The following is a 15,244-nucleotide window of genomic DNA, read 5'->3' on the forward strand; positions in this document are numbered from 1 at the left end:
AATCAATGTGTCCTAGCTTAAATGGGAAAAGACGATAAGTCCCGTTTTTGCCGATAACAGGTTATGTATGTGCTAAGTTTTAATCAGTTTTTATATTCGAAACTATAGAAACAACTAAAAACTTAAGACTTTACAACGAATACGACAATCTTCCCAAATCAATTTTAAACATAGAATGTTAAATCACTAATTTTAAAAAAACACAGGCTGGTACTTATTTGCAAGAGTCCAAAAGCATAAATAAAATAAAAAATAAATTTACCAGACCTTATATTGCGTATACGCGGTTCTGTTCTACAATAAATACTTTCGTTCAAAATCAATTACCTTATTCTCAAATCTCAAACACTAGCTCTCAAACATAATTGAATACAAATCAAATATATTTCGACCAATAACCGAAAGACCGTCTCAAATGTTTCTCAAATAGAAGACAAGTTGAAAAATTCACATTTGTGAAATTTTGTGAAAAGATTTATTTTAAAGTGATGAACAACACAGAAAAGCGAATTGAGAATTGACATTTTCCCAACCTTTGAGAATTTGCGTTCCGTTGTTTATAAGGTTTATTCAGTTTCAATCAAAAGAACAGATCAACTTCCGAGTAGAATATCACCCTACCTCGGTTGCCAGTTTAGAAACACCCTATCTCAGCATTTTTATACTCAGCTGAGCAGAGCTCACAGAGTATATTCATTTTGTTCGCATAACGGTACCCCGTAACGGCATAAACTAATCGATATAGATATAGACTTCTATATATCAAAATGATTTGGGCGAAGAAAGAAATTCATTTAGCCATGTCCGTCTTCCGTCCGTCTGTTCGTAAACACTATAACTTGAGTAAATGTTGAGGTATCTTAATGAAATTTTGGTATGTAAGTTCCTGGGCACTCATCGTAGATCGCTATTGAAAATGAACGAAATCGGAGTAAAAACACGCCCACTTTTTCGATATCGAAAATTTCGAAAAACCGAAAAAGTGCGATAATGCATTACCAAAGACGAATAAAGTGATAAAACTTGGTAGGTGGGTTGACCTTATGACGTAGAATAGAAAATTAGTAAAATTTTGGACAATGGGCGTCGCACCGTCCTCTTTTAAAAGAAGGTACTTTAAAAGTTTGCTAGCTGTAATTTGGCAGCTGAGTTTGTAATGTTCGAACTTAGCCTTCCTTACTTATTTTCACTTACGTTCTATCTAACGTAAAAATTTATTGAATTTATACACAGATAAGTCGATATTGGCATGAATCCTGAAACAGGTATTTTTCTATAAAATAACTCATTCACTTGATAGCAGGCTTAACCTTTTCGAGGCGTTTAATTTTGTAACTTCGAAAAGTTTTGACAACAAAGTGCTTCAACTTAAAGAGCTGTTGTGATCAACAAACCTCTACACTTTGAAGATTAAAACTTGTTTATATGGCAAGCATGTAAATCTAACTTTATGAGAGGCTTTTTTTTTGTTTTCCAACTCGTTTACAAAGGATAACTTGCGAAAAGAAAGTACTGTCTATACTTAAAACGTACAGGTAGTGACATAAATACTACTATAAGTACCTGTAGCTGATAATTCCATTTTTATCTTATCGAAAATTGTACTCTTCACAATTGTATTGACGTATTGTCCACATTTACAACAGTAGTTAGATTACTTTTTTCTTTTTTTTTTTTTTTTGAATTTACGGCTTTCATAAAGGCTTAATAATTTTTCTTTGAAAGTACTTATAACTCTTCATGTTGCACTATACTACTTAGTAACAATAAATCGGCGTCAAATCGTTTAGTTTTTTTTAGTTGATCCACTCTAATGTATGTGTTAAGAAGAGGGTTTCTCTTATATGCATACGTTGGAGTTGTTGTTTACACTATGTCTCAAACTCTATATGTAGTAGGGACTTTACGACTCTTCGATTTCCAATGATTTGACGTCTGATTGCGATTTCCGTTTTGATTGTTTGAACTGTTTTAATGACACAAAATATTCTCTCAATTCCCCCATTGACGGTACGAGAATCGAAGAGAAAAATACAAAAAAAATTTGGGCGATCCCGAATGACAAGAAGAGCGCATCCTTATCAATCTAGGGCGTTGCTCAGACAATTAAATAAAAGCGTTGGGCGCGTGAAATTTCTAAAAACGTGAGGCGTACCATAACCTGATTAAGGTTCAGTTGGTATTACTTATACATATATGAAAATATGATTTGTAAAGATATGAGCGGTTGACTATCAATAGAAATTTGACGCGTCCAATGCTTTTATTTAATTGTCTGATCAACGCCCTAGATTGATGAGGAGTGTGATGACTAGTACCTAGGACCTACCTAATTATTTTCTAGCTTTTAGTATTATTACTTCATCTAAGTATTGTTTTCACTAAAACCGTTTAACTTAAAAAATTTTTTTTTATTACTTTATTTTCAAGTTTTTAGTTTTTATTTAATTGCGTATTATTTCTATTATATTTAGTTCATTTAGTGACTCATTATTACAAGGACTCTTTCCTGACAATTTGGTGCAATGAAGTCCTCAATGCATAATCCTTGCAAAGACTTTACTCCACTCGTATGCTTGTCCGTCCTCGAAATCCAAAGTATTTTGATGTCAATTCTACAGGACTGTATGTAATATTTGTTCCAAATATGAGCCAAATCGGACCACAAATACGAATGTTTTTAATATCTTGATCCTTGCGCCACCTGGCGCGGTTTTTTCATATGTCGCTTTCTATTCATGTATGTAATATGTGTTCCAAATATGAGCCTAATCGGAGCACAAATACGATTTTTTTGGATATCTCGATACCTGCGCCACCTAGCGGCGATTTTTTCATAGGTCGCTTTCTATTCACGTATGTATTATGTGTTCCAAATATCAACCAAATTGGACCACAAGTACGATTTTTTGAAATATTTCAATTCATGCGCCACCTATCGGATTTTTTTTCTTTTCTTATTATTGCATTCTCTTCGGGTTCTGAACTTTATTCCAAGCTTGTAGCTTATCGGGAAGTCACTTAAATTTCAATTCCAAATTCGTGCCAGCCAGCCTGTCAAGTCAAGCTAAATAAAACCGTTTAAAAAAACGAAATTGGTTCGGCTCCTGCATGGCGGAACAATGCAGGTGGCGGCCGTAAATCAGCTAAGTGGTCCTTTATCATCTTCATTCTCATGTTGGAGAAAATGTTTCCTGAGAATGGCCAAACGAAACAGAGCAAACATCGATAGTTCTCTAAGGCCTACTTGCAGAACGGCAAGTTTTGCTTTTAACTCAGAGTCTGTTTGTCATCAGAGGTTTTAAACTCATTTTTAACAAATTTGAAAAATAGCTTCGAATTAAAAGGATAACTTTTCCTTCTGGAAGTTGGCCTTAATATATAAAACTTTAAGACCCTTCAGAAGGAAATTCGAATATTTCACCTAGAAGCCATAAAGTTTGACCTTGAACATTTCACTGAAATTCAATAAACGTGTACAACTTTGTTATCAAAAAAAAACAAAAACGTTGATTTGATAATAGTTTAAGTCAAACTTAATCTCACTATGACTATCAGAATTTTTTATTATTTTACAGAGTAATAAATATGACCAATTGCTATAGTAAATATTTTAATAGTTTTCGTTATCTTTCTTTTATATTTACAGAGAAGACTACATAAAGAGTTGATGTCATTGATAAAGGAACCGCCACCGGGCGTTACCGTTGATACCGATAGCATAGGACAAAATTTATCAGAGTAAGTTATAGCTGCATATACCACATAAGTACACATGTGAACACAAAAATAGCAGCAAGGAATATTAATAAACTATATAATTTTTTTTTTCGGCTATCATATGTGAATTGTGTATCGCAAATTGTGTAAATAATTTCAGAACGGCTGTGCCTATTTGCCCGTACAAAGGACATTTTTCCAAGCTGCGTGTACAATATATCCACCGCCTGCTTGTTTATTTGGAAGATGTAGAACTGACCTCCTTTCCCCGTAGGCCGAGATACAGTAAGTACCTTCCAATCCTGTGTCGGTATGTTCGGATTCTGATTCTGTAGAAGTCGCAGTGTATCCTCCGCCTTCATCACGCATGGTATCCATACCTTAACTTTTGATACCGTGTGGATTTGCGCTTTATTCACCACCTCAAACCGCGCGTTCGTTCCTCCTTGCCTTTGGAGGTTTGGAACCACTTCCTCCAGCCACCGCAAGCTCTCAATGTTGCCGCACGCTATCATCTTCACACCATTATCCCCCCTGAATAAAAGGATGGAAGGGGCTTACTTGGTTGTTCCTGCATCATCTTAAGCATTAAGCTAATAAGCTCCCTTTCTACATATCTCCACCTTTCAGTAGTCATCTGTCCGACAGGACTGCTACTTTCAACCACCGCCAGAGTTAGTGACTGCTTTGCCACATTACACATCTTCTCGAGAAAAGCCGGAGTCTTACTGTTTTCTCCCTTTGGCACCTCCGAGAAAGCCGGAGTCTTAGCGTTAATTCCCTTTAGCACCTCCAAGAAAGCCGGAGTCTTAGCGTTATCTCCCTTTGGCTTTTATCCTACTTCCGTAGTTGGAACTTCCCTCTTACTAGAATATTTCTAGGTAATGCAATGTATGTAGGTCCCCACCTGTTTTCAATGCACTATAGGATTTTAGACCACCATTGTCTTTACTGAGGAAAATCTTTAAAGTTTAGTTCAATGAGACACAATATTGCATGAATCAAAACTGAGCCCGACCTCATACATTTCAGAATCTTTACTAACGACTCAAAAATTGATGCAGAGTCAGGCACTTGGATGATTTGAACGAATTGGTGAGGAACTACATTTTTCTCATAGGATGTTTGCTTCAGTCTTCCCGGCAGAGGCTTTCGAAGTCCTCAAAGCCATTATCAGCCAAGCTGCTCTGCGAGCGTTGTCTAGCCTTCTAACTACTTCAAAAGTCATTCGGCAATGTAAATTACGACTTAATAATATTACCAACTATCATGCGCTTACTGTACGCCGGCCACTTGTGCAGGGTAGGCCCTGAACAGGCATACGAACACCTCATTTTTTAATTAAACGGTTTTATTTAGCTTGACTTGACAGGCTGGTTGGTTGGCTGGCTGGCACGAATTTTGCAATTGAAATTTAAGTAACTTCCCGATAAGCTACAAGCTTAAAACTTGGAATATAGTTCAGAACCCGATGACAATGCAATAATAAGAAAAAAATCGCCGATAGGAGGCGCAAGGATCGAGATATTCACAAAATTCGTATTTGTGGTCCAATTTGGCTCATATTTGGAACGCATAATACATACAATATTAGAAAGCAACCTATGAAAAAATCACCGCTAGGTGGCGCAAAGATCGAGATATTAAAAAAAATCGTATTGTGGTCCGATTTGGCTCATATTTGGAACAAAAATTACATACAGTCCGGTAGTAGTGACATCAAAATATTTTGGAGTTGGAGGCGGGACAAGCATACATACGTGGCGAAGAGTCAAGTAAAGTCTTTGGAAGGATTATGTATTGAGGACTTGGATTGGAAAAAATTGTCAAGAAAGAGTCTTTGTAATAATGAGTTACTAAATGAACTAAATAGAATGAGAAATATTAGGCAATTAAATAAAGAATAAAAACTTGAAAATAAAATAATTAAAAAAAAAAATTTTAAGTTAAACGGTTTTATTGAAAACAATACTTACATGAAGTAATAATACTAAAATCTAGAAAATAATTAGGTAGTTCCTAGGTACTAGTCATCACACTCCTCATCAATCTAGGGCGTTGATTAGACAATTAAATAAAAGCGTCACTTGCCTCTTTAACGAACATTCGCTTTTTACAAAAAAAAAATATTACGCATTCAATAAACCAATACAAAAATAATTAAGAATTTTTATTTTGTATGGACAGTTTATTATTTTAGAAAACTTGACTAATTATTTCATTAACCCTCTGTGTGAAATTGCTATAAATGTGGATGCTATTCCAGTATTGATTTTTAGCAAGTTTTTTAATTTCTTGAATTTTCGATTTTTTCGAAAACGTTTCCGAAACTGGTTTACATAATATTCATTATATAATTCATTAAATTGTTTTCGAAAATAACTAAGATAAGGGAAAAACCGATAAAATGTATTCATAGTTTTTACTGCTATTTTTGTACTCACCACTGCAGCTATGAAAAATGAACTAACTAAATTTTATGAATAAGTAGTATAAATTACTCATACTAAACTATTATATATACTTTTCTATTGTTTCATTTAATTATTTAACTAATTATTTGTAACTTTTTTTTACAGATGGAAAATAAATATTGCCGGTTTCGAGGGTACACTATACGAAGGCGAACATTTTCAATTGCTATTCAAATTTAATAATAAATATCCCTTCGATTCACCTGAGGTAATATATTTATTAAATACGAATACAAACAAAAAATTGACTTGGTATTAAATTTTATTCTCTTTTTTGTTCTTGTAACAGGTGACGTTTATTGGCAATAATATACCCGTTCATCCGCACGTCTACTCCAATGGACATATCTGCCTTTCCATATTAACAGAGGATTGGTCACCGGCGCTTTCAGTACAATCCGTTTGTTTAAGCATAGCATCAATGCTGAGTAGCTGTCGCGAAAAGAAACGTCCACCAGACAATACACTCTATGTAAAAACCTGCAATAAGAATCCGAAAAAGACCAAATGGTGGTATCATGGTGAGTTTGAAATCTTGTATTTTGTTTCCAAAGAGCTCTCCTTTAGCTCGAATTCAATTCATTTTGACGTAAGCTGGGGTGTTAATGAAAAAATTCTAAGGGCGTTCTGTTACCGAATTCTGAATCAGGGCTTTTTCGCAACAAACTCTGAAACAAGGCGTTATCCCAACGTTTTCCGAGAAAAGGCGTTATTGAAACGGCAGCCGAGATAGGATATTCCGATGTACCACTCAGCAGTCTGTATATAGGGGGAACAGGTCTGCCTGTCGTAAGATACGACTAAAATATTCAAATACTTGTGTAGGGCGAAGTGGTTGCCAACGCAATATATAGCTTCTCCAACCTAATTTTCAACCTTATCTACCCGAGGCGAATCTTGTTTCTTTAGCAGGCGAGACTCTGGCGACCCCAGGCTCCTCATGAAACTTGGTGGTGCGGGCGGGATGGCCTAGAAAGTTCAATGTGCCCATACTAAATCATTCCCTTCATTGTCGGGTTTGTACCTTAATGGTGCTTGTTACTGGAACCTACCGGATCTATATCCGACAAAGGACGATCAACATCAACATAACACTTCCAAATCTTCGGAGAGTGTCTTAATCGCTACAACAACAACAATAATAGGTCATAGAAGGTTCAATGTGGTCATATCTAGTCGGTATCCGGAAAAAGACTATCAACATTGTCTATGTTAAATTGATAATATCAATATTGCTGCGAGCGGGTGCCTAAAGATGGTCGCTGAGTTTGCTGCTTTGCTCATCACCTTCTGTCCGTTACCGGTATCCTTAGTGCGTCATGAGCGCCGCTTGGCTGTCTGGAGTATGTGCATAGCTCAAAACCATATACAGTATTCTCCAACAAGAAGCAGAAGCCCTCTCTTCCTAGTAATAGTCAGCTGATTTTGGTAGGCGGATCGATAGTGCGACTTTTAAGTGTTTGAAAAATACAGGTGCAGCAGTTCCTTTGTCTATTTTGATCTCGTCTTTATATAATCAGACACCCTTTTGAACTATACTGGCTGCTCAATCCCAGCCCACCTCTTATGACTGCTGTATAAAGTCACATCATACGTTTTGGTTTTAGGTCCCAGTTTCTCATAACTATTCACTTGCACGAGTAGCATGTAGTGTATGCTTTCTCTTCTCTCTTTTCAATGCAATCTCTCCAGTCAGCTTGCTGCCTATTTAGACGAGGTACTTTACCCTCGTAGAGAGCGACAGTCTGTTTCATAAGTAAAGGCAGTCGAAATTGAGGTATTTTGGTTTGTTACTGAAAAGTATCAATTCTGTCTTGTCGGATTAACAATAAGTCCGTTTGATTTGAGCTTCACCAAACTTTCAGGGGAAAAAACCTGACAATGTAATAACTGTTAACACAACAACAACAACAGCCTAAATAGTATCTTGTTCAGTTTTTATCGTCGAGGATATGTCTACTTGTTATTTGCTTCCATCCACAGATGTGGCTGCATATTACAGCCCTTTGGAGGGGCTTGACAATTGCTATGATATCAATATTCTTGAAGGCACCCTCTGTGTCTACGCAGCCAGTAGGGTGTAATATAGTGATCTAACAATGAGGCTAATGAGCTCTTCGAGGGCAGTTACTTTCGCTTCACCCTTCATATTGAATGCTGTGCCTTGAAGTGGTTTGGGTTTTGTCCAAAAGCCTCTCTAGGACCTTCAACATTAATGATGTTAATTTTATTGGCATATAGTGCGACAAACCAGCTTGGGCAGGAAAGTTAACGTAGCGCTCATCAAGCATTGTGGTAGGTGAGGTGACGCCTCCGAGGCAATGCGATTTAGATGGAGTACTCTTACTGCAGATTTTTTTTCTTTCGTTTTTTAATTGCGATGGTTCCAATCTTCAGTGTATTTTTTATCATTCAATAGCAGTCATACGGACTTACCAGCATCACTTGTATTTACTTCGGTCTTAACTGGGCAAAATATTCCGCGAACCTAGAAGCTGAAGGTTCTATCACATTGTATCGTTCTTCTCTGCTAGTGTTCATTCTCCTTTTAGACACGCTTTTCATTCATACAGGTACATACATATATGTATTATCTTTAGTGGCTAAGATAGTCTGACAGTAGACAAAGAACTATATCATTCTAAAGCAGTCTAGCAACTCTTTCTATAGCATAGACCTCCGATTGGAAGGCCCTACATAAGTTACGAAGCTGCAAAGACTACCTGACCTGTAGATGCTTCGCGTATAGCCTCGTCACAAGTTGGTTTCCAGTTTTGAAACGTCCGTGTAGCTTCTAACACACCCACCACTGTACAATCACTTCACACATTCCTAATAATAGTTTTATTTCATTCATTCAACTCGAAACATTTTTTTTTTCTTTTGCAGATGATTCGGTCTAGTGGAAGCCTATTGCTGCCGCTGCTGATCGGTATACCTTTAAGTTGTTCGCTGCACTGACAAACTCATTGCTGGTACTTAGAATGGAACTACAACAACAAATTACGCAAATATACACTGAAAGTAAATTGTCTGTGAAAAAATACGTCGACGCGTTAAGCTTAAACGTAAATGTGTTACGGCAATCATACACATATACACACACACTAATTCAAATACAACTACTAAGCAAAAACAAAAAGCGAAAGAAAGCAAAAATAGTTCAAAATAAAACAAAGGCTTGATTTGCTAAAAAGTTAATAAATAAGCGTGTTTGTGTCTGTGTATATTTGTATTTGTATACAAAAAGTTGGCGTAGGCGCAAGCGTGGCATAAAATTAAAAAATAAATAACGTACGTATTTTAAATTTAAATATATTTTAATTATTATATAATGTTTACTTAAACTTAACAAAAAGCCATCAACAAAAATAAACAAAGAAGCAAAAATTAAATTAAATTATAAAAGCAGCAAAAACAACAATCTTTTGAGACGAAAGCTTACACACATACATAAATTATATATACACAAATACCTTATACAGACCCAGCATATATACATACATACGTTCATATTACATAATACGTATATAAAACCTCCGTTAATATGCAATGTAAACTCGTTAAACGAAGAAAGTGACAAAATTATCGAAAATAATAACAAATAAAATGCGTCTAATTATCATATTTGTGTAAGTTTTTAGGCTACAATTTATGAAAAGACATAATTTTTTATTTTTATTTTTTTTTGTGAAATTAATAAAAAATGTGGAAATTTAAAATAAAAACTTGCCTTAGTGCTTGAGGGCCATTACAGTTCAAAGCAGGCATGCTTAACGAACGAAACGATATAATTTCGTTACGATAATCAACGCTAATAAACGAAACGAAGTCACTTCGTTTCGTTTATTAACGTTAAGATCGTCAAATTAACGTTAATTTGTCGTTCTTAACGTTAATAAACCAAACGAAATGACTTCGTTTCGTTTATTAACGTTGATTATCGTAACGAAATGATATCGTTTCGTTCGTTAAGCATGCCTGGTTCAAAGTGACTGAAAAATGTTTAGTAAGTTTAGTTAAAACATTTTCAACATTTTTTTTTATATTCAAGAAAATGTTTCTAATATCTATTAAATATCCAAAATAAGATGCTGAAAATATGAAAAACTCGTAATTTTTTTAGAAAGGCTTTCCAAAGCTTTAGAAACCAACTCAGAATTTTTTAAGGTCGGTTAAGTATGTAGTATAGGTCGAATTTCATGGAGTGAAAGTAGAATTTTGAAAAACATTATTTTTAAACTTTTATGGCGTTTTCTTTAATGGAAAAAATTTCACACTCTAAAATTCTAACACTAGAACTAGATCACCTAGAGTTCTGGGTCTCTAGGTAACGGTACCCCTTTTCTTATTCAGAAAGACATATTTTGTGAAAGGAACACACAAATTTAAAAGAGAACTGAGAAGAAACAGCGGTAAGACATTATTTTCAGAAAAGAAAGCACTGTTAGTCAATTTATAAATTCCTGAGCCTGAAGTTCAAAAAAATATATACATATAAAAATCACAAGGCTTTTATTTGGCAAATAACGTTCTTATTTCATTTTTTTCATCAATGACATCTTAATATCTTGAAAATAAACTATTTGAAATATAAATTTTTTTTGTATATTTTTATTATTTTTTATTATTATATTTTTTTGGCACAAAAAATTTAAAAGTTCGATGCACATATGTGTATTTATAAATGCCAACAACCAAAACACACTTGGAAAACGAAAATATTGCAAAAATTACAGAATATTTTATTCTACAAGAATACTGCTTTTTGAAAAAAAGTTTTGAACCATTTTAAATGCGGTTTACTTAGCTTAAACTTTAACAATTCTTTTTTAAATATTTGAAAAATTACGCCGTATGAAGAAAAATTCAAAAATTTGGCACATTTTAAGTTTTACCAATTTTTAAAGCTTACAAGAAATGTGGTCTGCCAAACTCAAAACCTTACAACGGCTAAAGTATTTTTTATTATAAATTTGACAAAAAAAAAAAATTCTTTTGCAAAACTCATAAATTTTGAAAAAGTTACACCGTATAAAAATGAATAAATTTAAAAATAAAAATAAAAATATTTGAACTAATTGGCTGTTTAAGCATATAAAATAAATTAAAAAAAACGAGTTTTGGTAGTTCAAAAAGAGAATTAAAAGAAATACACCCATTTTTGTGCAAAAATATTGTTTTTAGGTTAAAAATAAACTTGTAAAATTTTATTAAATTTTTAAATGCTAATTGATTTATACTAGTTTACAATAAAAAAAATTATTTTTCAAAGCACAAACGCCGAAATTTTTCAAATTCCCTCTTATTTTTTTTTTTCAACAAAAATGTAAATTTTCCAATTTCAAAAAAAAAAAAAAACAAAAAAAATAAAAAAAATTTGGAAAAATTTAAAAAGCCAGTTGTTGTTGTTGTAGCGATAAGGTTGCTCCCCGTAGGCTTTGGGGAGTGTTATAGATGTGATGGTCCTTTGCCGGATACAGATCCGGTACGCTCCGTTACCACAGTACAATTAAGGTGCTAGCCCGACTTCAGGCCATTCCCCCTCCCGATCCCCAAGTTCCATGAGGAGCTTGGGGTCGCCAGAGCCTCGTCTGTTAGTGAAACAGGATTCGCCGCGGATAGGTGGGGTTGACAATTGGGTTTGGAGAAGCTATATATTGTGCTGGCAACCTGAAGGGTTGCCCTACGCAGCCCCTTGAATGTGGTATTTTAGTCGCCTCTTACGACAGGCATACATACCGCGGGTATATTCTGATCCCTGTCGCTTGCAAAATTTCAAGTCTGTTGTATTTTTTTTTTTTTTTTTTTTGTTTTTTTTTTTTTTTGTTGATGTACGATATTAAATATCAGATTAGAACCTTTAACATTTTCAAAACTGAAGCAAATAAATAGCTTCATATTTCAAGTACCTGTATGTTTTTTCATAGCTCAAGGGTCTTGTTTTTTATTTCGATTCGAAAGAAGATGCGAATCAAAAACTGTCAAATCATATACATTTTTTTAAAATCCGAAAGAAATTTCTTTGGAATCAAGCTACATAATAAGGCTTGTCGTCTGGCATACGTTTCAAAACCAATTCTGAGTTATTCTTAAATCTAGTTGTTTAAGAAACATTCACGAAAAAATCTTGTAAATTTTCAAAGTTTGCATTAAGAACTTCTTTTTTGGTAACCCCTCCCTGCTCGTCCAAGTTTTTTCCGTTTAAAATAAGTTTTTATGGTTAACGTATCAAATTCAAGAGAAAAAACTTGCATAATAGGTCGGTTTGACATGTAATGACCCCTCTACTATTTATTTTTGTATCGAATATAAAACTGTAGTGTTTATTTTAAAAGTTTGCTTGTAGCTAGTTTTTGAATTAGGATCTGTATGCAACTAGCGAGGAACATATTTTTATTATCTCTCAACTTTTTTGAGATTTCATTGTTGCAAATTTCGAATTCAAATATACTTAAAGATTTACGATATTTTACGAGGAAGTTTTTGCTTTTCTTGCCAGCTGTATACAGACCTTTATAACACACAAAATTTTAAGTATTATTATAGCATATATTATAAACGCTTAATGATGGCATACAAAATATTAAAATTTCATGAAGATTTGATAAATGTGTTTATAACTTATGACAATGAAATTGACAATGATTATCACACATTGAAAACGCAGCAGCCACATTCCATGCCATTCCATTCCGTGCAATGGAGTCGAGCGTCATGCGTGGAGAGTGGAGTGGAGTGTGGCGCATGCGCATTAAAATTTATTATGATTTCCTTAACAAAAAAAAATGTTATTCTATGTTTGCCAATTTGTTAGTTTTGGATTTTAAATATAATATTATAGTATGTCGTTAGTAGAAACACACACATACATACATATGGGGTATTCCATCCCATTTCGACCAATTTTGAACCCGACCCCTTTAGAATTGGCTGAAAGTTTTTCTCCTTTTTCTGGCTTACGAAAGACGTTTTTCAGAAGTTTTTCAAATTTTTTCATCCAACTCAAAAAAAGTAATGAATTTTTAAAAAAAACACCGTTTTTGTTTTCAAAATGCTATAACTTTTTCAAAAATTGACCGTTTGGGATCTTTTTTTTTTTTTAATATGTTTTTAAATGTACTTTTCCGAAAAAATTCAAAAAAATTTTAAAGTTTTTTTTTGTAAGTGGTCAGTTTTTCGGGATTTTTCGAATTTCGCCCTTTTTTTCTCATAAAAAACTTCAATCAATTCTGCAATCATCCCCACTAATCCCGGAGTGGGCCGAGAATTTTTTTTATTTTTATTTAATTGAAAAAAAAACTTTAAAATTTTTTGTATTTTTTTTCCGAAAAGTACATTTAAAAACATATTAAAAAAAAAAATTATCCCAAACGGTCAATTTTTGAAAAAGTTATAGCAGTATAGTAAAACACCGTTTTTTTCAAAATATTTAAAACTTATTTTGAGTTGGAAAACAGTGTTTTTTTTTCAAAATGCTATAACTTTTTCAAAAATTGACCGTTTGGGATCATTTTTTTTTTAAATATGTTGAAAAAATACAATAAAAATAAAAAAAATTTTTTTTTCCATTAAATAAAAAAAAAATTCTCGGCCCACTCCGGGATTAGTGGGGATGATTGCAGAATTGATTGAAGTTTTTTATGAGAAAAAAACAAAAAAGGGCGAAATTCGAAAAATCTCGAAAAACTGAAAACTTACAAAAAAAAACTAAAAATTTTTTGGAATTTTTTCCGAAAAGTACATCTAAAAACATATTTTAAAAAAAAAAAGATCCCAAAAGGTCAATTTTTGAAAAAGTTATAGCATTTTGAAAACAAAAACGGTGTTTTTTTAAAAATTCATTACTCTTTTTGAGTTGATGTAAAAATTTGAAAAACTTCTAAAAAAAAGTCATTCGTAAGCTAGAAAAAGAAGAAAAACTTTCAGCCAATTCTAAAGGGGTCGGGTTCAAAATTGGTCGAAATGGGATGGAATACCCCATATATTAATATTGACTAATAGAGCTCGGTATATAGCCGTTTCCATTATAATTAATTAAATTTTTTTTTACGAATGTAATCCTTTTTAGCTTATTCCGTTAATATTTATATTAAAGTTCTCGTTTTAAGTTGTACTTTTAGTATGTTTTTAATTCTAAGTCGTTTATATTGTAAGTCAAAGTATAAGTAATAAATATTAACAAAAAATAGAGCACGTATTAAAAACAAAACGAAGAACATCTTAATAATATTTAGTAAATGCTTGCCATTGTGAAGCATTCAGTAAATTTAAATAAATAAAACAACTTACGATTACGTATAATATTGAACAATTTAAATTTGTTTTACTTGTATTCATTTGTGGAATTTGGCAAATACATAGACAAATTTCTAGGTTAGGTTAAACTGGCCGGTCCGCGAGGACTTCACTTAATAAACTGAAAATGTTCATAGTGTTACCCGTGTGTGTTTAGGGAGTGTTATCGATGTTGATGGTTTTTTGCTGTATATAGATACGGTACGTTCTGGGTCGCCAGAGTCCGTGCGCAAAATATGTGTATGATACATGCATAATTGTAAGAGGACTCGCCTCGCGTAGGTGAGGTTGACAATTGGGTTGCGGAAGCTATGAATCGCGCTTATCGATCCTTCAGTCCGGTAGCAAGTACCATTAAGATAGTATGACCACGTTGAACCTTCAGGTTATCCTGCCACTTTATATTGCGCTCAACAGTCCCTTGAACCCCAGGATTTACGTTATAAAGTTTTTTACGACTTATGTTATTGTTGTTGTAGCGATGACACTCCCCTAAGGGCTTGGGGAGTGCTATCGATGTTGATGGTCCTTTCCCGGATGCAGATCCGTACGTTCCGGTAACAAGCAGCATTAAGGTACTAGCCCGACCATCTCAGAAACGATTTGGTATGACCACATGAAACCTTCTAGGCCATATCGCCCTCCCACACCCTAGATACATGAGGAACTTGGGGTCGCCAGATCCTCGGCTGTTAAAGAAACAGAAATTCGTTGTTGTTGTTGGATTCCTCCAAGTCCTCTACAGGTCCCAA

General features: G+C 33.9%; 1 protein-coding gene across 7 annotated transcripts in view; it reads left to right on the forward strand.

Annotated features, from left to right (window-relative positions):
• LOC137244951 (ubiquitin-conjugating enzyme E2 W) overlaps positions 1–9,402 on the forward strand; it is a 112,765-nt gene extending 103,363 nt beyond the window's left edge. For all 7 annotated transcript variants that reach the window (XM_067774739.1, XM_067774735.1, XM_067774736.1 and 4 more), the window contains 4 exons: positions 3,650–3,741; positions 6,300–6,402; positions 6,484–6,715; positions 9,084–9,402. In XM_067774739.1, coding sequence (XP_067630840.1) covers positions 3,650–3,741; positions 6,300–6,402; positions 6,484–6,715; positions 9,084–9,097 — 441 coding nt within the window. In that variant the 3' untranslated portion in view covers positions 9,098–9,402. The remainder of the gene's footprint in view (positions 1–3,649; positions 3,742–6,299; positions 6,403–6,483; positions 6,716–9,083) is intronic.
• The last annotated feature ends 5,842 nt before the right edge of the window (positions 9,403–15,244 follow it).

This window comes from Eurosta solidaginis, chromosome 3, assembly GCF_040869045.1.
Source record: "Eurosta solidaginis isolate ZX-2024a chromosome 3, ASM4086904v1, whole genome shotgun sequence".
Classification (NCBI taxonomy): Eukaryota; Metazoa; Arthropoda; class Insecta; order Diptera; family Tephritidae; genus Eurosta; species Eurosta solidaginis.